At 42.5% G+C, this 25663-nt stretch overlaps 1 protein-coding gene across 3 annotated transcripts; it reads right to left on the reverse strand.

The window, feature by feature from the left end:
* Positions 1-477: 477 nt before the first annotated feature.
* Positions 478-25299, reverse strand: DUSP14 (dual specificity phosphatase 14). 3 transcript variants are annotated; one of them, XM_047833623.1, is made up of 3 exons: positions 25279-25299; positions 3211-3299; positions 478-1815 (listed from the first exon to the last, which is right to left on the reverse strand). In XM_047833623.1, the coding sequence occupies exon 3, from the start codon at positions 1723-1725 to the stop codon at positions 1129-1131; it is 597 nt and encodes a 198-aa protein (XP_047689579.1). In that variant the 5' UTR covers positions 1726-1815; positions 3211-3299; positions 25279-25299; the 3' UTR covers positions 478-1128. The 3 variants fall into 3 exon arrangements, with proteins under 3 accessions (XP_047689579.1, XP_047689576.1, XP_047689578.1); XM_047833620.1 differs by lacking the exon at positions 25279-25299 and adding an exon at positions 24240-24380; XM_047833622.1 differs by lacking the exon at positions 25279-25299 and adding an exon at positions 22547-22576.
* Positions 25300-25663: the final 364 nt, after the last annotated feature.

The raw sequence follows: 25663 nt of genomic DNA on the forward strand, positions 1-25663 counted from the left end.
ACACTTCTCCCAAGTCCCTGATGAGTTATGCTGTCATATTTATTAGGAGCAGTGAACCGGATGACATGGTTCCAAGTTTCAACAAAAGAAGTCATTGTTGTTTGATGGTCACTTCTATGGAGGTTTGGTTTAGGACATTTTGTGTAGAGCAAAGGCATAGCTTTTGTTAAAAAACAATTTCTTTGATGGAGGACTCACTGCTTTGGTGCACTCCAGTTGCCAAAGACATCCGAAAACTTTTTTTATCAGAGTGGACACTCTGTGCTGTTTTCCACAGCTTTAGCACTGTGACTGATATTAACGTCTGCCCATCTGCAAGGATGTGAAACGTTGACACAGTTCAGCCGAGAGGTCTATTTTAAGTGGCATAGTTGTCACCGGAGCCAGATTTTAATGCAGTTACTGGAGAGCATCTTTCTTCCAGCATCAACACACACATACACACACCCTGGAGTTCTTAGTAAAAATTCTAATAGGTTATGCAGATATATTTATTAAAAATAATGCTAATGTAGTCCTGGGGCACAATGATTCCAAGAGGGTGTTTGCAGCAGATTTCATTATAATTACTTAACAACTAGATAACAAAGGTTTTTTTTTGTTTGTTTTTGTTTTTTAACTTACAGAGTCACTAAATAGGAAAGGAAAGAGTAGGGCTAATCCAGTAGAGACTGAAGCTGGTATCAATCTTCCCTAAGCATTTGTGTGGTCAGCAGCCTTGGGCAAAGCTTGTCTCTAAAGGGTTAATCAGGACCCAAAGTGATTTTTGCACTGAGCTCCTCTGGCACCTGCCATGATGCCTAAAGGCATGGGATTCAGAATATAGCAGAACCAAACAGTTTATTAAACTGTTCAAATTGTTAAAAATGATTAAAAGCCAGTTAAAGATTTTCATAAACACTATTCCAAAATGTTAGTTTTAAAAATGTTACTAGCAATGTATGCATTCCCCTTATGTTCCTCCCCCCACCCCCCATCTTTTAAAATAAACCTGAACACCCAGTGTAAAAAACACTTCAGGGAGAGCCAGGAGTCAACCATTTGAAAAGAAAGGTGAAGAGGGGAACAGACGGTGTGTAGCAGATGCTGGTACTGCTCAAGGGGCTGCTGATGCAGGCTTTGGTGGCATTATATCCCCCAGTAAGGCATCAGGTGTCGGGACTCTTTCTCATAAACGTCTGGAACTATGCCATAAGGTGTCTGTACCATTTTAACTGTCGACTTCCCAAAGAGCTGGCGCTCGTAGTCTATCAACTGCCTCCAGAAACCTACGTTGGGCCTGATGACAGGCCTACGGGCTTTCACCCAGTTGTACGCCTCCAGCAGGCACACACTGTGGAATTTCATCAGGTAAGCGATGCAGAGAGTGGCCGAGCGGCTCACCCCCGCGGCACAGTGCACCAACGTGGCCCCATGCTTCCTGCTCACACTGTGGATCTTGTCGGCCACAGTGTCAAAGTACAGTCCAATGGGGGCATGGGGCATGTCAGCCAGAGGCACTTTAACATATTCAAATTGGGGCCAGTTGAAATTGGGGATCTCAATGGTAGCATTAACGATGCAGGTGATGCCACGAGCTTGGAGGAGGTGCCGGTTGGAGGCCACACTGCCTCTGCCCAGGAAGAGAGAGGAGGTAATTTGAGCGATGCCTCCTATGTCTCCCTCAGAAATCATCCGAGGGGCCATGAGAGTCCGTGGGAGCGTGCTGTGACCTCTGGAGCCCATGAAGATGCCAGCAATCACACTTGCATCGTTGGCAGCAAGACCAGAGGGTTTTGTGTTCCTCCACCAAGGAATCCAAAATCAGTGTCCTTCCTGCAAAACACAGGTATCTGTCAGTACTTTAAATGCTATCGATTCTTGATTCATCATGGCCTTCTATAGTTTTGTGGAATGGGAAGGTGAAAGGATTAGAAGTGGTCATTTTCTATAATAGACTCCATTCTTTCAAGGATGTAGACAAATCATTTCCTATTGATTAACAGGAAAAGTAGCCTAAAATCAAGGTTAAAACTCAGCTCTCTGGTGATTCTATTAAAAAAAAAAAAAAAAAGAGGTACTAAATGGAAATAGTCATTCTATTTTAGAAATAGTCTAAACTCAGAAACATGCCCAACTGGTTCCTGAACAGCAATCCTGCAGGGCCTTGCTCGAACTGAAGGGAGTGGTGTTCCTTGGTAATTAGGAAGAAATTAGAAATTCTGATCACTCCTGTAGCCATGTTCTTTCATACACTTCTTGCCTACTTATGCTGCTATGATTGCTATTATCTTCCTGAACCTAGTTCTAGACATAGCAATCTTATAAAGGTATAAAAATGATCACATTAGGTAATATATTAAAGGAACTGCCTTTATGAACTAAAAAGATACTGAATTCAGAATGAGTTCCAGAAAAGCCAGAACATTTGGTCACCTTAGCCCTTCGTTATTTAAAAAACAAAATAGCTAAATAGTAACTTGTGCTGTGGTGTCTCCATGGGAATAACCCAAGGCACTTTGAAGGCCATGATCTCAAACATACAATAGTCTTGGGCCACCTGGGTGTCTCAGTTAAGCGCCCGACTTCAGCAGGGGTCATGATCTCACAGTCCGAGAGTTTGGGCCCCACATCAGGGTCACTGCTATCAAAGCAGAGTCTGCTTTGGATCCTCTGTCCCCATCTCTCTGCCCCTCCCTAGCTTGCGTGCTCTTAGTCAGCAGAGCATGCAACTCCTGATCTCAGGGTTGTGAGTTCGACCCCCCAAGTTGGGAATAGAGATTACTTAGATGAGTTACATAATTAAAAAAAATACATTAGTCTAAGTTCATGAGCAATTTCGGCTGACCTGACCCTGGGTGTGGTTAAATGAGAATGTCACCTTCCTCAGACAATTCTTAGCAGCAAGATGAATCCCACTGGCTTCAGATGCGTGTTGAAATTAAAATGTAGTTTGATATTTGAAAATCTACATTTAAATTAGTAGAGTATTTGATATAAAAGACTTTAATATTATATAATGCCCATAGAGTAAACCAGTAACAAAAGAAATGGAAAATATTGGTTTCCTGAGATTTCAGACACATCACTTTCTCACACTGCTTTATAGTCTGGGCCCACTGGGAAGTGTGTTCATCCCCACCCAGGGTAGGGTAGGGGCACCTAAAGTGATTTCAGCTGAATGAGAACACTTTCAGTTCCACGGACAGAAGTGGTGCTGGAGCCACTCACTTGTGAGGAATCTGGTTACTCTGCAGTCCTGGGTCAGGATCTGGAAAGTCCTAATTCAGAGTGTTGATCACAGTGGATACAAATCAGATCTGCAGAAAGACAAAGAGGCAACAATGTAGCCAATCAGGAAGTTCAAAAGAATTCCTCCTGGGTTTTTACTACTAAATTGGGTTTGACTGGAATAAATCTAGGGAGTGGAAAGCACGCTAAATATATCTAGATGTGCATTTAAAGGATGTGCCAGTTTGGAAGTATCAATCTAAGTCTCAGCTTTTTGTGAATGACGTGTAACCCACGGTGTGACAAACATTAAGTGCAGTTTGGGCCATAACAAGTTTTTTGAAAGGAAATGTAAGGCACTGCTCAATGGGCCCAGAAGAGAGGCAGAACAAGCTAGTCTCTTCCACGTGCCCTCAGCTAAGCCAGGCGCAGGGGGCCAGCTTCACAAATGCTACCTGCAGGAGGTGCTGGTGCTGCGGACAGCATCGGAAATCTCATTCTCTCTTCCAAATTGGACATCTTAGTTTTTTGTTTATGTAACAGTATGATGACCACCAACAAGCATTGTTAAAAATGGGTTCCTCCCCTACCTGTCCCTCTGCTTTTCCCAGGTAACCATCACATTTAACTTTTTCCACAGCTCTGATGAGGTATGACTGACATACAAGTTGATACACAACTTGACCAAGTGTACAATTTGAGGAGTTTTCAATTTTTGAATTCTTTTTTATTTTTGGAGAGAGGAAGAGAGAATGTGTGCAGAGGAGGGAGGAAGGAGGGAGAGCATCCCAAGCAGGATCCACACTCAGCATGGATCTTGATCCCTTGACTCTGAGATCATGACCTGAGCCGAAATCAAGAGTCAGATGCTTAACTGACCGAGCCACTCAGGCGCCAATGAGTTTTGAATTCTGTGTATATTCGACACACCATGACCTCAACATAATTTGATCCATCACCACCTCCAAATTTCCTCACGCTCCTTTATAATTCATTCCTCCCTCACCCTCTAGCCCCATTCCCAAGCAACCACTGATGTTTTCTGTCATTATTTTTACATTTCCTAGATGTTTATAAAACAGAATGATAATATAGGTTTTTTTGTTTGGCCTGGCTTTCTCACTCGCCATAGTTTGACATTCCTCTATGTTGTTGCATGTATCAACAGTTCATTCCTTTTTACTGCTGAGTAGTATTCCATGGTATAGATGGTTTATTCACTTACTGATGGAAACTGGGTTTGTTTGTAGCTTGAGGCTATTACAAGCAAAGCTGATGTATAAAATGGTGTAAAACATTCATATATAGGTATCTGTGGAGGTATGCCTTCCTTTCTCTTGGTTAAATACCTAGGACTAGAAGGGCTGGATCATCTGACATGTTCCTATTTAACATTTTTGAAAAGCTTTAAAAATAGTTTTAGCATGCGGCTTGAGGGGCAGGCTTCTAATTAAACACACATGGATGTAATAAGCATCCACTGTCATCCTCTCCCTCCTCTCCCAGCGAGGAACTTGGGATTAACTGTTAAGTGCCCAGACATGTGTCTGGTGTCCTGGTTTTGGTGGCTGCCACCAGGGGACCCACTGCCTGCCAGCTCTGGTGGTCAGCAGGGCTTGCGCCTCTGCACCCCATGAGATTGTTGGAACTGAAGAGACTTCAGCTGGCTACCCCCAGGGCACTGCACAGACAGCCAACTGAAACATACCCTCTGCCTTTCTGTGAAAAAGGCTATTGCTTGTTCTGGAGCTTGAGCCTCAGGTGGAGGCCAGGGGATACCGTCTCTGTGCTTTCCCTCTGCCCCACTCTAGGTCTCCAGTATCTCCTGGAAAGGAACTTGTATACCTGTCTGGTGCCCTGATTTTTGTGACTGCTGCCCAGGGGGGCACCTCTAGACCACCTGGCTTGGCTGGCCAGTGGGACAGACAACTTTTGCAGTCCCACAGGATTATTATGTATATCTGCATATGTTAAAAGCTGCTGACTGAGATCCTCCCCTTTAGAACATGACCTGTCACATGGCCAACTACTAGGAGCCACTAAAAATAAATAGGCTGCTTGGACAATCACAAAGGTTTGAGAGAAAACCAAAACTAAGGCAGTATTGAACAATCAGGTTTATCTCCTACACGAGGCCACTCCTTCAAGACTGGGAGAGGTGGCTATCTAATGCATAGAAATCAACACAGAGTTGAGGAAAATAAAGAAACAGGAATATGTTCCAAATGAAAGAACAAGATAAAATCTCAGGAAACGAGATTGAAGCGATTTACCTAATAAAGACTTCAAAATAAGAGTCATAAAGATGCTCACTAAACTTGAAAAAGTGAACACAGAGCTTCAACAGATAGAGGATATAAGAAAGTACCAAACAGAAATCATAGCACTGAAGAACACACTAACTGAACTGGAAAATATACTAGAAATATATTAGAGGGTTTCAACAGGAGACCCGTATGACACAATCAGAGCAGCAAAAGAATGAGAAAAGTGAAGACAGCTTAAGATACTTATGGGACAACATCAAGTGGACCAACATTCACATTATAAGAGAAAGTAACACAAAATGTATTTGGAGAAATGATGGCTGAAAGCTTCCCTAACCTGGCTGGAGAAGGAAACAGATATCCAGACTGAGGAAGCTCAGAGAATTCCAAAGAAGAACCTAAAAAGACTCACACTAAGATACATTATAATCAACCTGTTGAATGTTAAAAGACAAGGAGAGGATAAAAGCAGTAAAACAACTTGCTACATAAAAGGGAACCCCCCCCCCCCCCAAGAGTATCAGATTTTTTAGCAGAAACTTTGCAGGCCAGAGGGGTGTGGCACAACATATTCAGGGCAGTAAAAAAAAACTTCCAAGAATACCCAGCAAAGCTGTCATTCAGAAGTAAAGGAGAGAGTTTTCCAGACAAGCAAAAGCAAAGGAAGGAGTTCATCACCACTAAACTAGCCTTGCAAGAAATATTAAAGGACTTCTTTAAGCCAAAAAGAAAGTAATGGGAAAACACGTAAAAGTATAAATCTCATTGGTGAAGGTAAATATAGTAAAATTTAGAATAACAATGTAAAGGTGGTAGATTAATCACAAGCTAGTATAAAGGTTAAAAAAACAAAAGTAATAAAATTGTAAATACAATAATTAGTTAAGGGATATACAAGACAAAAAGATGTAAAATGTTGGGGCGCCTGGGTGGCTCAGTCGGTTAAGCGTCCGACTTCGGCTCAGGTCATGATCTCACGGTCCGTGAGTTTGAGCCCCGCGTAGGACTCTGTGCTGACAGCTCAGAGCCTGGAGCCTGCTTCGGATTCTGTGTCTCCCTCTCTCTCTGACCTTCCCCCGTTCATGCTCTGTCTCTCTCTGTCTCAAAAATAAATAAACTTAAAAAAAAAAAAAAAAAAAGATGTAAAATGTGACATCAAAAATATAGAATGGAAAAATGTATATATAAAGTGGGGGGTGGGGGGAGGGAGTAAAACCATAGAGCTTTAGCATGTATTCAAACTTAAGTTGTTATCAGCTTAAGACAGACTCTTGTAAGTTGTTATAAATAAGCCACATGGTAGCCACAAAACAAAAGCCTATAATAGGTACACAAAAGGTAAAGGAATCTAAGCATACCACAAAATCATCAAATCACAAAGACAAAAGTAACAGAATTTACAAACAGCCAGGAAACAATTAACAATAATGGCAATAAGTATGTACCTGTCAGTAATTAGATATAAATGAACTAAATTCTTCAATCAAAAGATAAAATGGCTGAATGAAAAAAGACTCATGTTGCCTACAAAAGACTGACTTCAGATGTAAGGACACAAGCATGCTGAAAGTGAAGGGACAGAAAGAGACATTACATGTAAATGGAAACCAAAAGGAGGCTGGGATAACTATATTTACATCAGACAAAAAACACTTTAAAACAAAGGCTGTAATAAGAGACAAGAAGGGCATGACATAATGATACAGGGGTGCCTGGTGGACTCTGTCGGTGCAGTATGCTTGAACTCAGGGTTTTGAGTTCAAGCCCCATGTTGGGCTTAGAGATTACTTCCTAAAAACATGAAAAGTAGTTATGTACCTTACATAGGGACACCTAAGGATACAAAACAATATTAATAAACCCAAAGGAAGAAATAGACAGCAATATAATAGTAGTAGGGGACTTTAACACCCCACTTTCGATAATGGATAGATCATCCAGTTCAAAAATCAATTCAAAAATCAATAAGGAAACATTGGCCTTAAACAACACCTTAGACCAGATGGACTTAAACCCAAAAGCAAGAGAAAACATATTATCAAGAGCACATGGAACATTCTCCAGGATGGATTATACATTAGGCCATAAAACAAGTCTTAATAAAAGAAGACAGAAGTGATATCTAGCATCTTTTCTGACCACAATGGTATGAAACTAGAAATCAATTACAGGAAGAACACTATAAAATTAACAAATATGTGGAGATTAAACAACATGCTACTGAACTAATGGGTCATAAAAAATAAAAAACTACCTTGAGACAAATGAAAATGGAAATCTAGCATACCAAAACTTATGGAATACAGCAAAAGCAGTTCTGAGAAGGAAGTTCATAATGACAAATACCTACATCAAGAATCAAGAGAGCTCTCAAAAAAAATCTAACTTTACACCTCAAGGAACTAGATTTTTTAAAAAAGTCCAAAATTAGTAGAAGGAGGGAAATAACAAAGGTCAAAGTGAAAATAAATGAGACTAAAAAAATAGAGACTAAAAAGACAATAGAAAAGATCAATGAAACTGAAAGCTCGTCCTTTAAAAGGATAATAAAATTGCAAGCCTTCAACTAGGCTAAGAAAAAAAGAGGACTCAAATTAATAAAATCAGAAATGCAAGAAGTTATGACTGATACCACAGAAATACCAAAGATCATAAGAGACTATTATAAATAATTATATCCCAACAAACTGGACAACTTAAATGGACAAATTCCTAGAAACATACAACCTGCCAAGAATGAATCATGAAGAAGTAGAAAATATGAATGGACCAGTAACTAGGAAGGAGATTGAATCAGTAATCAAAAACTTTCCAACAAACAAAAGTCCAGGACCACAGAGCTTCACTGGTGAATTCTACCAAACATTTAAGAATTAATACCACTCTTCTCAAACTCTTCCAAAACATACAAAAGGAAGGAACACTTCCAAACTCATTTTACAAGGTCAGGATTATGTTGATACTAAAACCAGACAAGGACATCACAAGAAAATTACAGGCCAATATCCCTAATGAACATAATACAAAAATCCTCAACAAAGTATCAGCAAACTAAATTCAATACATTAAAAGAACAATACATCACAATCAAGTGGGATTCATTCCCCAGGGATGCATGGATGGTTCAACATCTGTAAAACAATGTGATGTATCACAATGAGATATCATTAGATATCTCATAGTTATAGTTAGAATGACTATTATCAAAAAGACAAGAAACAACAGGTGTTAGCAAGAATGTGGAGAAAAAGGAACCTGTGGACACTGTTGGTGAGAATGGAAACTGGTGCAGCCACCATGGAAAACAGTATGGAGGCACCTCAAGAAATTAAAAATAGAACTCCCAGGGGCAGCTGGCTGGTTCAGTCAGTAGAGCATGTGACTCTTTCTTTTTTTAAAAAATTTTTGTATGTTTATTAATTTTTGAGAGACAGAGCACAAGCAGGGGAGGGGCAGAGAGAGAGGAAGACACAGAATCCGAAGCAGGCTCCAGGCTCTGAGCTGTTAGCACAAAGCCCAACGCAGGGCTCGAACCCACAAGCCGTGAGATTGTGACCTGAGCCAAAGTCAGACGTTCAACCAACTGAGGCAACCAGGCGCCCCAGAGCATGTGACTCTTGATCTTGGGGTCATGAGTTTGAGCCCCTCATTGGGGGTAGAGGTTACTTTAAAAAAAAAAGAAAATAGGAGTACCATATGATCCAGCAGTCCACTTCCAGGTATTTATCTTAAGAAAATGAAAACACTCACTTGAAAAAACATACGCACCCCCATGTTCATTGCCAAGACACATAAACAACCTGAAGATCCACTGACAGATTGAAGAGACAAAGAAAATGTGGTATAAATACACAGTGGAATATTATTCAGCCATAAGGAAAATCTTACATTTGAGATAACATGAACACATCTTGAGGGAGATTTGCTAAGTGAAATAAGTCAGAAAAAGACAAATACTGTATCAGTTGTATGTGGAATCAAAAAAGAAAACAAAAACTGGAGCTCACAAGATACAGAAAGCAGACTGATCATTGCCAGAAGTGGGGGGAAGGGGCACTAGATGGGTGAAGGGCGTTTAAAGATACACTTCCAGGTATAAATAAATCATGGGGATGTAATGTACAAATTAATAATACTGTATAGTATATTTGACAGTTGCTAAGAGTAAATCCTTAAAATTCTCATCACACACAAAAAACTTATAACTATGTATAGTGATGCATATTAACTAGACTTATTGTGATCATCATTTTATACTAATAGAAATATCAAATCAGGGGTGCCTAGATGGCTTGGTTAAGCGTCTAACTTCAGCTCAGGTTATGATCTCGAGGTCTGTGAGTTTGAGCCCCACGTCAGGCTCAGTGCTAACAACTCAGAGCCTGGAGCCTGCTTCAGATTCTGTGTGCCTCTCTCTCTCTGCCCCTCCCCCACTCATACTCTGTCTCTGTCTCCAAAAATGAATAAACATTAAAAAAAAATTTTTTTTAATAACTTGAAAAAAAAGAAATATCACATTATGTTGGGGGCACCTGGGTGGCTCAGTCAGTTAAGCATCCGACTCTTAATTTCAGCTCAGGTCATGATCTCACGGTTCATGAGTTCGAGCCCCACACGGGGCTCTGCACTGACAGTGTGGAGCCTGCTTGGGATTCTCTCTCTCCCCCCACCTCTTACTCTGCCCTCCCCTGCTCATGCTGTCTCTGTCTCTCTGAAAATAAACTTAAAAACATTTTTTTTAAATCATTATGTTGTACACCTGAAATGTTATATATCAATTATACCTCAATAAAAAAAATAATAAAAGTTATAGCTTCATAATGGAGTGGTTCTCAAACTTTAACATGCATCAGAATCTTGTTAAAACACAGACTGCTGAACCACACCCCAAGAGTTTCCACTTCAGTAGTTCCAGAGTGGAGCTGGAACTCAGTAACTGGCATTTTGTAGGTGATGCTGCCAGTCAGAGGACACATCCTGTAGAGGTCATCCTGTAGAGGTCAATGCTGGAGTGAGCCACCCAGATTCCCTGCTTCAAGACTGGGGCACTCAGAGTGCTGGAACACAGAGATCCTAAGTCCCTCCCCAGAAAGAGCCCTTGTCTGAAGGGTCCTGCCCCTGATGGGGACCCCTTCTGATGGCAGCATACATGAAGTGTATAGGTGAGATCACATCCTGAAGAGAAACAAGAAATAGTTGCATAAGGAAATGTGTACAGATGTGTGTGTTAGTTGTAAATGGAAATGGGCAGAACTTTTATGAGAACATCCTGTCCTGCCGCAGAACACAGTCTCGTGCCACTTCCAAGTTTTTCCCTGGCACGATCCTAGTGATTTAAAAAGCAAAGTCACTGCAGTAACAAACACAGAATTAGGCTCTCAAACTGCTGGTGATCACTCCCTTCCTGAATGTGGAAAATCTGGAAGATGCTAATCAAATTTCCAACCAGGTTACTTGGTTACTGTCTAATTAATAGTGACTCAGTCTTATGGTCTCCCAAATCATCATTCTGTTTGGGAAGTCACTTGCCCTCCTGAGGAAAGGGTTCCAGACTTGCTGGTCTTTTCATCAAGGATAAGTAATGGGTGGCCTGGAAGCCTAACTTACTCTGTTAACTCTCCTTTGTTGGGCAGTGCTAAGCCACTTGGTACTGCAAAGACGACAGATTGTGAGTCCTCAGGGCAGAATCCAAGTGAGACAGACATGATGCTCCCTCCCTGCTGCTGCTAGTCAGTCTTGTGCCAACAAACCTGCATAAAATGCTAAAGCTAGGTCCAAGGTTTAGAAAAACAACGTCTGCCAAAGAGCACTCAGAGGGCACAAATATAACTGATGCTCCCCTGACAAACACTCCTGACCCGTTTTACAGATCAGAAAATAGAAGGTTCTGGGGCGCCTGGGTGGCGCAGTCGGTTAAGCGTCCGACTTCAGCCAGGTCACGATCTCGCGGTCCGTGAGTTCGAGCCCCACGTCAGGCTCTGGGCTGATGGCTCGGGGCCTGGAGCCTGTTTCCGATTCTGTGTCTCCCTCTCTCTCTGCCCCTCCCCCGTTCATGCTCTGTCTCTGTCCCAAAAATAAATAAACGTTGAAAAAAAAATTAAAAAAAAAAAAAAAAAGAAAATAGAAGGTTCAGAAAGCATGAGATGATTTCAACTTAGAAAAGATACATAACAGAACCAGGAAGAGAACCAAGGTTCCGGTCTCCTAGCTCAAGCCCACACACCGCCTTTCTGTGAGACTGTGGGGAGTGGCTCAGCACCTGCCTTACAGCACTCCCAACACCACCAGCCGACGCCTTCAGTGCGTCCAAAGGGTCTTGGATCTGCCTACGAAGAATGTGTGTAAGTGCTACTTACAGAAATGCCCAGATGGGCTGAGCTACTCCAGTTTCTCCTATCGCCCAGAAGAGGGACATACTGCTGCAGACCCAGGTAGCCGTCAGGACACAGAAAGCTCCCTGACAGCAGAGGGACCTCACCAAGGAGCAGCTCCACAACAAGAAGCCCTAGTGTCAGTGCCAAGCTCAGGAGAGTCTGATCATGAAGGGTACATGTGTACTCCATCATAGCTTTGTCAAAATTAACTTAGTAAATGTGTACTGGAAGACAGAGGAAGGGCATCTATTAGTGGAGTAAGAGACTGAGCCATGGTTGAGGGATCAAAGACTGCAAGGTACTGAGTGAACATACCACTCCCCCTGCAGCACACTTGTCTCTGAGATGACCAGAGGGCTCGCCAAGGAATGGCCATGTCGCTGTCCATGGTGTTCAACTCAGTTCTTCCAAGTTGCTCTGGCAGCTGCATTTACTTCTTGGAGGGAAAAAATGCTTTCCTGGCAAGGGGAACAGGGGTGGGGGGGGGGGGGGTGGTGGTGTGTGTGATGCAAGACAAAAAGGAGGAGCTGTCCTAAGCCAACCTCAGAGAGGTACTTCTTTGTTTACAAGTTACAAGAAACGTCTTGCTGGTCTGAATAATAACCATCAAAGCACTAAAGTGCTAAGAAAAATGCAGAATTAGTGTCTGTCCAGGTGGCCTGTAATCTCAGTGCATAAGCTATTAACACCTGATAGCTCCCTGCACTGGAGAACTCCTGGGGCACCAGCCTGGAGTTAGCACTGGGTATCCATACCTGGAGCTACCTGGAGTCACAATCTACTCAGAGCATCCATCCCCAGGCCACAGGGGCTAGTTTTCCTTCTTCTTCTTCTTCTTTTTTTTTTTTTTTAAGTCATAGCAAATAACCACTAGCATTAGCAATTAAAAACTGAAATTGTAGGGGCGCCTGGGTGGCGCAGTCGGTTAAGCGTCCGACTTCAGCCAGGTCACTATCTCGCGGTCCGGGAGTTCGAGCCCCGCGTCGGGCTCTGGGCTGATGGCTCAGAGCCTGGAGCCTGTTTCCGATTCTGTGTCTCCCTCTCTCTCTGCCCCTCCCCGTTCATGCTCTGTCTCTCTCTGTCCCAAAAATAAATAAACGTTGAAAAAAAAAAATTAAAAAAAAAAACAAAACTGAAATTGTATCTACTGCCTTCTCTCTTCTCACATTGAATAAGCAGAAAATGGCCATAATGATGCTAGAAATGACTGTGTTAAATGATCTAAATTATTTTTAACTTTAGGAATTTCAGAAGGGCATAGAATATACTGGAGGCCTGCAGAGTTATTTTTTTAATACCTGAAAAGCGTATGTAATCACATTTTCTCCTTCAGTTAAATGTTCAAGGTTTTTTTTGTTTGTTTTTTAGAACTAGATAAAGTCACCCTTTTTAAAATAGAAGCATGTTAGCCTCCATTGCCATAAATAAATAAATGTTACTGACTGGCCATCTCAATGTGCTCATGTGGACCACCATCCCGAGAACTAAAAGGCCAATCATTTTAAGGCTGTAACCAGCTGCTGGATGGAGAATATACCACACTCCAAAGAATGACATGGGCAGTCCACCTGAAGAGAGCAGGTTTATGAAGTTTAGCTCCAGGGGCGCCTGAGTGACTCAGTTAGTTGAACGCCCAACTCTTGATTTCTTGGCTCAGGTCATAATCCCAAGGTCATGGGATCAAGCCCCATGTCAAGCTCTGTGCTGAGCATGGAGCCTGCTTTAAATTCTCTGGTTTTCCCTCTGCCCTCTCCCCCACTTGCACACTCTCTAAAAAAAAAAAAAAAAAAGTTCAGCTCTGTAAATTCAGAGATTATTCCCGTGTATGGAGAAGAGACTGTCAATAACTATAAAAAGTGAGAACACATACTTATTTTGGTATCCTGGGGTAATCTGTTCATATTTGGAACTGAATCTTTTAATTTAGTCTTCATCCACTTAGGTGTTTAAATTACTTGTCACTCATTCACATAACAGTATTTACTGAGTTCAAGTCATGTGTTCAACACTATTCTAAGTGTTGTGAGGATTGTGGCAAGATGTCTTTGCCACAAATGACAATATCTCCCCCATCCCACTTGAACTTCTTACTGTGTGACCAACTCACCCTGAAGAGTACAGCAGGAATAACCCTTCTGAAGCTAGATTATAAACGTGGCACACACTTCTACCTTGTTGTCTTGGGACTTGCTCTTAGGACCCAGCTGCTATGCTCAACAGGGTTACCACGTGCAGAGGTCATACATAGGTCTTCTAGCCAGTGGCCCAGCTGATAGCCAGGATCAGCTGTGAAATATGTGAGTAAAGACAAATTGATGATTCTAGCCCCCAGCCACTGAGTCACCTACAGTCTTTGAATATCCCACTAGAGGCCCCAGACATTATGGAGCAAAGACAAGTTGTTCCCACTACATGAGGTCCAAATTCCTGACCTATAGGAATCTGTGAGCAACATAAAAAATGGTTGTTTTTACACCACCGAGTTTTGGAATGGTGTGCTATGCAGCAATAGCTACAACAGGGATAAAAAGGTAATATAAGCCATCACCCTGCGCTAGGATTTTATCATCCTAAAGAGATGATACAAGATACACATATAAAACTGTTGAATAACAATAAAAGATTGACTAACATTAAGTGAGTCAAATGAGCAGTGCAAACAGTGGGTGCCTTGGCAATTCAGAGAAGACACGGGGTCAAAGCAAAGTAAAACAGTCGATGGGGCCGGAAAAGAAAGCTGTTTCTTGGGGAGGTGCCTCATAGATGACACTATCATCCTTTTTCTCCAATCCATTTAAAACATACTGCCATTCTTGCTATTCAAGAGCCTTCTTACTTTCAGATCCCAAATGGAGAACATAAGCCCTTTTCTACAAACCCTCACTACAAGTAAGATCCAAAACCCAGCAGTGCCAACCTGGAGTTTAACAGAAATGCATAATCTCGGGCCCCGTCCCAGACCTATGGAATGGGATTCAACAGCTAATCTATATACATAGTAAAGTGTGAGAAGCATCACTTTCAACCTGCCTTGGTCTGTCCCGCTGGACTTGCTGGAAAAATCTCAAATGCCTGTTTTGTTTAAGCTACATAAACACAATCAGCCTCACATGGATCAGTATCCTTCTGCTGTCATGGTTCCCAGATGAGGAATCAGAGGTAAATGGAGGTTAAGAGGCTTTGCCAGACTCTACAGAGAAAAGTAGTAACCCCACTGGGGCCAGAACCCCTTTTCCATGAGTTGTCTGTTGATTAGTCATACAATCTGACCACAACAGGTCAACTGATCTAAAGACTACTAAAATGTCCCCATTTCATCGGGGAAGAAAATAAAAACTGCAAAGAAATTAAGGAACATAAGGTCAGTCTGATTGTGCTTTATCTATAATCTGGATATGAATCTAAAAAATCCTAAACTGCTATGTGGTATGAGATAGTCTCAGGGTGTGAAAAAATCTGATAAACCTGAACCAAGAAAATGCTTGCAAAATCCACAATCATATTTAAATTTGTTTGGTGATAACTAGCAACCAATTTGTGGCAAAGCCTATAAAATCTTCAAGGAGTTAAGTGGTAAAAATTAAATATGACTCATAGATTCTTGGTTAAGCAGTGAACTTTGATTTATATAAGTCAGAACATCAACATGCAGAATACTTAAAAAGAAAAAAAAAAGCATAAACAGCAATTAAACCCAAAATAAGTATAAATGTGCCTCAAAATTGCCAGTCACTACTACCTTCTGAGAGGCAAGACTATGAAATCTCAAAAATGCAGATTTTTTTTCATAAATAAGATCTCAGTCCTTGAAAGTTCATTATTACTTTAAGGAAGACAAAAAAGAATTTATAAATCAGAATGAAGTTCACAGAACTAAGAGCTCAACATTGAATAGCTGACCTCCCTTTGATCAGTTTATTCCCATCTTACTGGATGTAACAACATCCTTAAAACCCAATCAGTGAGCTTCAATTTTCTCCCTACAAGGATTTCTTTATCATACCTATGTCCCAATTCCACATTTTGGGGGATTTTATAGCAAATTAACTTCATTTATAAAGTACTGATAAATTAATTTCCCGTTTTTCTTTATAAATTAAAGAAATTAATTACTCACTACAGTTTTGGAGCAGAGTAAGATAACTAGGTAAATCTCTTGAATTAACTAGAAAGAAGGAACCCCATGAAGCTCCATACCCTTTCCCTGCGTAGGGATAACAGGCCTACTGCACTGAGGACAACTGGCTGTCTCCCTATAGCAAAGGGTGGAATCAAGTTTTATTTATGTTTTTTCTTCAATATATGAAATTTATTGTCAAATTGGTTTCCATACAACACCCAGTGCTCATCCCAAAAGGTGCCCTCCTCAATACCCATCACCCCTCAGTTTGTTCTCAGTTTTTAAGAGTCTCTTATGCTTTGGCTCTCTCCCACTCTAACCTCTTTTTTTTTTTTTTTTCCTTCCCCTCCCCCATGGGTTTCTGTTAAGTTTCTCAGGATCCACATAAGAGTGAAAACATATGGTATCTGTCCTTCTCTGTATGGCTTATTTCACTTAGCATAACACTCTCCAGTTCCATCCACGTTGCTACAAAGGGCCATATTTCATTCTTTCTCATTGCCACGTAGTATTCCATTGTGTATATAAACCACAATTTCTTTATCCATTCATCAGTTGAAGGACATTTAGGCTCTTTCCATAATTTGGCTATTGTTGAGAGTGCTGCTATAAACATTGGGGTACAAGCACCCCTGTGCATCAGTACTCCTGTATCCCTTGGGTAAATTCCTGGCAGTGTTATAGCTGGGTCATAGGGTAGGTCTATTTTTAATTTTTTGAGGAACCTCCACACTGTTTTCCAGAGTGGCTGCACCAATTTGCATGGAATCAAGTTTTAGCTAAATGGAAGTCCAAAGGCAGAGGACCCTGAAGTTATTCTCTTGTCTTGAATTGTCCCCTGAAAAAATTGTCTAATACAATAAGACAATATATATAAATCTTTTTAGATTATATTACTGTTATTTACATGCTATGAGAGAATGCAATGGCCTTGCAACCTCACTCTACTCTTGTTCAAATCAAGGGTTGGCTAACTGGCAGCCAGATCATGTCTAGCCGGCCACATGCTTTTGTACAGCCCATGAGCTAAGAATGCTAACAAATCAAAAGAACGGTATCTCATGACATATTAAAACAATATGAAACTAAATGACAGTGTTTGTGAATGAAGTTTTACTGTAACACAGATGCATTCATTTGTTACATATTAACTATGGTTGCTTTCTTGCCACAAAGGTGAGTTAAGCAGTTGCTGCAGAAACTGTATGGCTCACAGGCCTAGGATATTTACTACCTGGCCCTTTACAGAAAAGGCTTGGTTGAAATTATGTTATGAAGTCATCAGAGTATGGCAAAGGAATATTTTCAAAGTGTGGTCCCAAGGACTCCTGCATGTGAGCTTCTGGTTACCATCCATGTTCCGAGGCCCCACCTCAGACATAATAATCAGAATTTCTAGGGGTAAAGGTCTGAGAATTTATAAAAAGGTCTGAGAATTTATATTTCTAGCAAGTATCTTTGTAAAAGGAATTTAAAATAAAACTAAGCTATTGTGGAAAAGAGAAACATAATTTACTGTAATTTGTATGAGCATAAATGGAACAAGAAACTCCATAAATATACATTTCTAACCCTGAAAGTTCTGTCCCCTAAACATGACATATGTGATGGTACAAATTACAGGCTATTGAAGATTTCTGTGTCCTTCTGACATTTATTAAAACTGTACTGTTTTAGGGGCGCCTGGGTGGCTCCATCAGTTAAGCATCTGATGCTTTGATTTCAGCTCAGGTCATGATCTCACAGTTTGTGGGTTCGAGCCCTGCTTTGGGCTCTATGCTGACAGTGTAGAGCCTGCTTGGGATTCTCTCTCCCTCTCTCTGCCCTCCCCACTCATGTGCTCGCTATCTCCCTCTCTCTCTCTCAAAATTAATTAATTAATTAATTAATTTAAAAAAAAAGGAAAAATGCAGTTTAATTTTAAATAAGCAGATATAAATAAATCAAGTGAGTTGGAGTGAAACCTATCATATTCATGGGGGATGGCCGTCTCAGTGGAGAAGGAAGGGAAGGAGCCCAAGGAAGCTTCAACTTTATAATCCTCACCCCACTTTTTTTAATAAAATAGAGAAAGTATGACCAATTTGTTCTTTGTAATTTTCTGTATGATTGCAATTTCTAAAAATAAAAATTATTTGGAAAAGAAAATTAATTGTAACAAATGGCTGTCAACTCGAACCCACCCCACCCCCCCACCCCCTCCAGACTCTGGCCTGCACCTGCTCTTCACATGGGAGCCAGACTAACAGTTGATCTGGTAAGAGAACTTGGCAAGGATACCAGAGTGGCACAATGGCTAAGTTAGTGAAATTCTTAATTATAAATTTTGATTTCAGATTTGTATGTAACTTGTATGCTGACAGTACTCTACTGGATTTTATTTTTATCAGTACTTTCTCAAAACTTCAGGCAAGCTCACCTCATAGTCTCTCTCTTCCAAGCAAGGAAGGTTGGTGCTTGGCATGCTCTCTATCTGCCACATTAAGTGTTTACCAGTCAAAAGAAGCTACATGCTCTACTGGAAGAATTTTCTCATGTGTACCCACAAACTCAAAGACCTAAAGAGTCAAGAAGAGCTGCGCCTAAGGCCTTTGATGCTCAAACTATTCTGAGACAAAGGCAGAAGTTAAGACCAGCAGTTGCATGTGAATTTCAAAAGGACCTTTCTGTCCACTGAGACTTTGAGAAGGCAGGGGGAAAAGCTGGCCAAACTGGACAGGAGGTCACTCTCTGTCAGTGCTAAGAGCAAGAATTCGAAGTGAGCTGCGAGGGCTGTGGGTGGATGTGACATTATGCAGCCAGTATGGCCATGACCTCAGCACCCACACTCCACCCCTTCCCTGCAACAGGTGAACACAGAGCTCCTCCGCAAATCACTGCCCGCCCAAAGGGACACCAAAAGAAGACAAATAGGATTTCTACCCCCATCACTCAAATGAAGAAGCTCTGACACTACTTTTGATCCTTCCTTTAAAACTTTTTAATTTATAGTTAAGTAGTTTTTATAATCATGATTATTTTAAAGAATCTGAATAAAAACTTTAATACAAAAGTTAAAAAAGTACTCATGATTTATGTAAAGCCAGAAAATGGAGCATACACAGCCATTTTCTAAGATGCCTTACAGAATAAAAAAGGAACTACAAATCTCACATTCCTTGGGCTATTTATTCATCCTTTATCCCTCCAACTAAGAAAAAGGATATCCCTGAGGGTATTTTCTAAACCTACAGTGCTGTAGAACATTCTACTCTAAGGACAGAAACAAACTGTTAGCAGTTAATACTAGGCACTATAGATACTCAAAAAATACCTGAATTTAATCATTTAATAACTGTCCTGACATAACCTCCTTATCTCTCCCTATCCTCTCTTTCTCCCTTCCTTCCCCTTGCTCCCCTCCCCCAAATCTCTCTCAAGCACACTCGCTGCCACCGCTCCCCCCCCAACCCCCCACCTAGCTTTAAACCCAGCTAGCAACACCAAACACAAGCAATTGAAGTTAACCCGGCAACTGTCTACTCAAAAGCAGAAATTCTCTATTTCAAATCCAGTTTTAATTACCTCTACTATGGTATACCAAGGCAGATGTGGGGGGGGGGAGGGGGAGTACATTTTAAAGATCGTAAAAGAGAAACTTACCCCCGTAGCCAAGAAGCTGTGGTTCCTTTGGAAATGCCAAGGAAGCATGAGGCTTGGTCTGTTGCTCAATGCCTTTAAAAGGATCTGCACATGCACAAAGCATACTCAGAGGGTCCTTAGAGGATACTTAAACAAGGACTGGCCTGGGTTCCTGCACCCATCCACACCAAAGCCAGCACTGCTGGTCTACACATTCAGGGCTGGGCACATGGCAGGCATTCACCAGCATAATTCAAGTCACCAAGTCACAGCATATAGTGGCCTGAGAGGTAGGATTCACCCAAAGACATCTAGTCAGGATACCTGGCTGGCTCAGTTGGAAAAGCACTCAACTCTTGATCTAGGGGTTGTAAGTTCAAGCCTCACATTGAGGGTGTAGAGATTACTAAAAAAATAATAAACCCCCAAAAAATTGTTTAAAAAAATAAGACTTCTAGGTAACTAGACACTTATTTTTAATACTACACTTTGTATATTTAAATTTTCCTATAACTACACATCTGTTAAAAAAAAAAAAAAAAAAAAAAGAAGGGGAGGCACCTGAGTGACTCAGTCGGTTAAGCATCCAACTTCGGCTCAGGTCATGATCTTATGGTTGGTGAGTTCGAGTCCCGCGTCGGGCTCTGGGCTGACAGCTCTGAGCCTGGAGCCTGCTTCAGATTCTGTGTCTCCCTCTGTCTGCCCCTCCCCTGCTTGCACTCTGTCTCTTGCATGGTCTCAAAAATAAATAAACATTAAAAAAAAAAAAAATGAAGGAATGATTCTCTTGGGTATTTGCCAACTAAATAGAGTAGAAAAACCATCTCTGGCCTTTGGGTGGTATGTCAGTCCAAACCATACAATTAAACACAAGGATATATAAATACACTAGTACACAAAGGGCCAGGGATCAGACCACCTAGGTGACATCCATTCATTCATTCACACTGTGGTTATCCAAACACACTGTGGTTAAACAACAAATACTGCAGATTATAAATTCAAGGCTGACACCACTGGAGGAATGTAAATTGGTACCAACTATTTTGGAAATTAGGCATCAGCTAATAAAGCTGCAGATACACACACGTGTGACCCCTGTTCATAACTGCCCTAGACCAGAAACAACCCAGATATCCACCAACAGATGGATAAATAACTTGTGGTATGTTCATATAAAAATGCACCAATCACAGTCACAGGTAACAATGTGAATGAATCATAAAAAGAAACACCATGCTACAAGAATTTTAAAAAATTATGAGTGGGTATATATATTTACATATATACATGTATACAATGTTGATTCCCCCCCAAAAATATTTAAAAGAATACCTACTTTGATTCCATTTGCATAAAAGTAAAAACAGGAAAACTGTAACTTGTTTAGATATTAATATTTAGGGGATGAAAATTACAGACAAGAAAGGAGGTGATTTCTACAAAAAGGCTAGGTTACCTCTGAGGTGAGGTGAGGGGAGATGCTGTCACTGGGAAATTATAGGAGGAAGGTGCTTCTGTGTTGTTTTTTTTTTAAGTTTTTTTTTAACGTTTATTTATTTTTGAGACAGAGAGAGACAGCATGAACGGGGGAAGGTCAGAGAGAGGGAGACACAGAATCTGAAACAGGCTCCAGGCTCTGAGCCGTCAGCACAGAGCCCGACGCGGGGCTCGAACTCACAGACTGAGAGATCATGACCTGAGCTGAAGTCGGACGCCCAACCGACTGAGCCACCCAGGCGCCCCGATGCTTCTGTGTTCTTAAAAAAATTCATTAACTTATCCATTTACGTTTTATACATTTTTTCCTGTGTTATAATTCACAATAAAAAAGTTAAGTAAATAAAACATTGATGTCCAGGAATTCAGAACCATTACAATTCTGGCCAATGTGGGGAAAGAACATTTCCTCTCTACATGTCACTCTTGGCCTGTCAGTTTCATGAGGTCAGGGACCTTATTCGCCTGCTACCCCAATATTCAGCACTTAATGATTTTACTTTTGGCATGGCAAAAGTCCTCTAAGATATAAACTCTTGATAGGAATTCTGTTTGAACTCACCCATCTCCTGAAACTACTGATTTGAACTGTGCCCACATTAACACTTCCTTTTGTCTCCCAGTGAAGCTTTCATAAATAACTAAAGCTACTACCTTAAATGTTCGCTCTGTAAGTTTATACCCAGGTGCTGTTGCTTTAGCAACACCCCTCCGCCTACCCCACCCCCCACCGCCTTCCGCTCCCTTTTATGCTTCCTTATAAGCAAAGATGAATACACTAGTATTCCAAGATACTTTTTTAATGGGAAAATTTTCATTTCAACCGAGAGTAATACCTAGGATCTTAATGATTTAACTGCTTTGAGGTTGTTTAAGAAGGGGCCATTTGCCCATCGTCCTGAGAAATACTACCATGCTACAGAAATAATAAATAAGCCTTTACAACCAGCTGTACTTAAAACACATGCTACCTATTCTAGACAGAAACCAATTCTCTATGAACAGGACTGGCTAATTTTATAATAATTCATTTCAATTAAAAAATCACTTTGTGCAAACAGACATAAAAATGCTTGGAAAAGTCTAAGAGGATACACACAGACCGATAAAGAAACACACAGCAGTTACTTTTGGGAATGATACTCAGAAGAAGGCTTTAACCTTATCTGTGAAGTTTTAATTTTTACAGAGAATGATTAATGAATTTCTGGTGATAGTGGGGAAAAAGCATTTTTAATCCACCTTGCCTTAAAATCCCAGTTGCAAAGGAATTCACCAAACACACATTCCTCCCCTAAAGACCATCATTTAAAAATGCTAAAGTTTTCATGCTAAAGTTTTAAAAGATTTCCTGGGTTTATACACCTGACCAGTTTATCCATATATATATCCATATATATGTACACAGACACACATTTATGCCATTCTATTAAGGAATATTACAGAAATCGTACCTGCAACCAATATGAAAGGTTTCAGATGAGAACTCAGCATAGACACGTTTGACACTGACGTTAAAAAGACTTGGAATGAAGGAAACTGTCTCCTGTTTTATGGGGGAAAGCCAAAAATATCAAGCAACTACCTCTCCTCCCCCAAGCGTCAGAAGATGAGTCAGAGCTGGAGGCAGGAATAGGGCCCATGTGTCAAGCCGCCTGTGCAGGGTGCCTTCCTACCTCCAGCCGGCAACCCTCTCCTCCCACCCAGGTCGGGGTCCCTGCCTCAGCCTGTCCCTGACATGAGTTCTCAGGTGTCCCTAGTGAAAAAGAGGCACTTATTTATTCTGGGGGCACCTCGTTCCCTGCATTTCTAAAGGGAGCCCAAGAATGGGAACCTTTATGAGTCCACAACAGCTAACAATCACCAAATGCAGCTCAAGGGAGTGAGTGGAACTTCCAGACACACTCACACAACTTTGCAAAGAATACAGCACCTTTGTTCCCCTCATTTTAAACAACAGGAAACACGCAGGGAGCAGCTGTGACTTGTCCAGTATCACTTAACTTCGTGACAGAGCTGAGTCTCTCACAAGGAGCTGCTGATGCCTGTCCCCGCCTCTTTGACTTTTTAATTGATCTATACAATCTCAGGGAAGATGTTCCAACATTCCATTATACTTCTGTGTGGCCTTATGGACTAGGAATTCCAGGAAACTCAGGGTTAAGTTTCTTGGTCCACATTCCTTTAAGATTAGTAGAGAATCAGGATTTGGTTCTTTGCCTCCGTTTTTACATCTGTAAAACAGGATGGTAATGCTCTCCACCTACCTCTCCTATAAAACTACAATGAACAGCTAGATAACACATGCCAAATGCCTTGAGGTCCTGCTGGATGAAAAGTACAAGGTAGTAAAAAAAAAAAAAAAAAAAAAAAAAAAAATTTCCCTACACTGTAGAATTGCACTTGTGCCTCTGGGATGCCCAGTTACCATAACACTGGCTGGTACCATTGGCAACATCCACCTAAATAAAATATAGTTATACAATCCACTTAAGGCAGCTCCAGCAGGAGACTCCTCTCGCACACAAACAACTCAACTTCGCTTTGAAGCGTGGGTACTTAGGAGAAACGAAAAGACACGTTAGCACTGTGCACCCCAATCTACCACCGCAGAGAACGCTCAAGTTGAGTACTTGGCATTGCTGAAAGTCAAGTTGCTCCTATCAATGCACCAGAAACCTATGGAAGATGCAAAAAGCCACCGACGGCTCCAGTGGCTCAGAGCGGTGGATGCTGACGGCGGGTGAGGAGGTGGAGAGACCATGGCGCAGCCGGAGAGCAGAGGGTCAGGAAGGAGGAGGAGGAGGAGGAGGGAAGGGGGGCCGACAGGATGCTGGCGAAAAAGCCCTAGGGCCGGTACGCGGGGCCGGGGCGTCGGCCGCACCGGGGAGCGGCCGGGGGCGCGCGCCCAGATCCGGCGAGGAGGGGGCGCTGCGGAGGGCCCCGGGCCTCGCCGCTCCCGGTCGCCCAAAGGATGCGAGAACCGCCGGGGGGGCAGGTGTGGGCACCGACACAAAGTTTCCAGAGACTAGGGTCGCGCGGGGCTCCGGCCGCCGGGTCCTGCCAGCCCCCTGGAGCCGTGTTAGCCTCAAGTCCCGCCCGCCCCCGGCCCCGTCCCCGTCCCCTGCCCGGCCCGCGGCCCCCTACCCGCTCGGCCGGGCGGCGGCTGGCGCTCCGTTCTCCTGCGCGGCTCCCGGCTTCTGCGGGCTGCCCGCCGCGCGCGCCCCTCCTTCTCCCCTCCGCCCGCGCCCGGGGCGGGCCGCGCGCACGCTCCCTGCGCCCCGCCGCCCTCTCCCGGGAAGGGGGGGGGGGGGCGCTTGGGGCGGGGGAGGGGCCTCGGCGCAAGAGGCGCGCTGCGGGGGGGAAGCCGGCGGGGGACGCGCTGAGCGGCGGGCAGCGCGCGTGCGCACTGCGCCGTCCGCCGCCGAGCGGAGCTGCGGGGCGCGCCCCTCCGCTCGCTTGGACGCCCCTCTGTTCAGGTGTCAGGCGTCCTCTGTGGTCTCAAGTGTTTCACAACATAAGACCCCTATTGTCGCCACTTCAGCGTCTACCTGCAAACCGGGTCTGGGGGGCGGGGGCGCAGGGGTGGTGTACTGGGATACCTTCTGGATGCGAGAGAGTTAAGGACAACAATACAAATATAAAAGGTGTGAAGACTGCAGTAAGTGACTAATCACCGCCTCTCACCCCACCCCCACTTTGTATCCAGCACGAGAGCGCCCAGGAGTTGGGACCAAAGAGTGAAGGGAAAATAAATGGCAACTGTTGGATGAATTTTGCTTGGGCAGGTACAGTTTCTAGTAACTCTGGGAGACTGTTTTGTCCGAGGCTCGAAAGTAGCTACAGATTTGAGTCCCGAGACCGGCAACCCACCGCCAGACACCGCAGGTGCGGTCGAAGCCTCAAAACACCAGATCCACAACCCGTGCCTCCCAAGGTAGAGCCATAAGGCGTCCGATACCTGGCTCAACACATGGATTCGCTGAGGGCTTATCTGCTGTGTCACTGTGAGGGTCTTTTTAAACTTAGGTTTGTTCGTCTGTAACATGAGTAGATAGATGCAAACGGACTTTTTCAGCCCAACCTGCCCCGGCAGGTGAGGGGAGGTATGAAGGACTTCCTCAAAGCTCCGCAGTGAGTCATACACCTAAGGGTCCTGACCACGCCCAGCCAGCCCTTTACTCACCAGACCCAGCTCCTCACCGTTGTAAATCGTTGGCATCAGAACTGCTGAACAAACGAGTAGTCCTAGCCTTGGGGGGAGGGGTTGGGGAGGGAAGTAAAAAAAAAAAAAAGAAAAAGAAAAGAAAAAACGCGCTTTGGGTTTACGTCTCCCCGGCTTTTTCATGCTCTTTCTGATCTCTGACTGGATTCAGCGTCATCCCGTGGGTGCAGGAATGTCTAAAAGTTCTGTTTCCCAGACAAAAATACAACACGAAGGCATTTTAGTGATAATCTTAGGGGAGCTAAAAAGGCCTGCAATGGAGAGATTTTGTTTATTTTTGCCTTCATAAAAAAGAATTAAAACTTTATTTTTTTTTAATTTTTTTTTTAACGTTTATTTATTTTTG

The sequence above is a fragment of the Prionailurus viverrinus genome, chromosome E1, assembly GCF_022837055.1.
Source record: "Prionailurus viverrinus isolate Anna chromosome E1, UM_Priviv_1.0, whole genome shotgun sequence".
NCBI lineage: Eukaryota > Metazoa > Chordata > Mammalia > Carnivora > Felidae > Prionailurus > Prionailurus viverrinus.

Bases quoted from the DNA above. Each gene is read 5' to 3' on its own strand.
- DUSP14 (XM_047833623.1), bottom strand. From the start codon at position 1,725: ATGGGCTCCAGAGGTCACAGCACGCTCCCACGGACTCTCATGGCCCCT.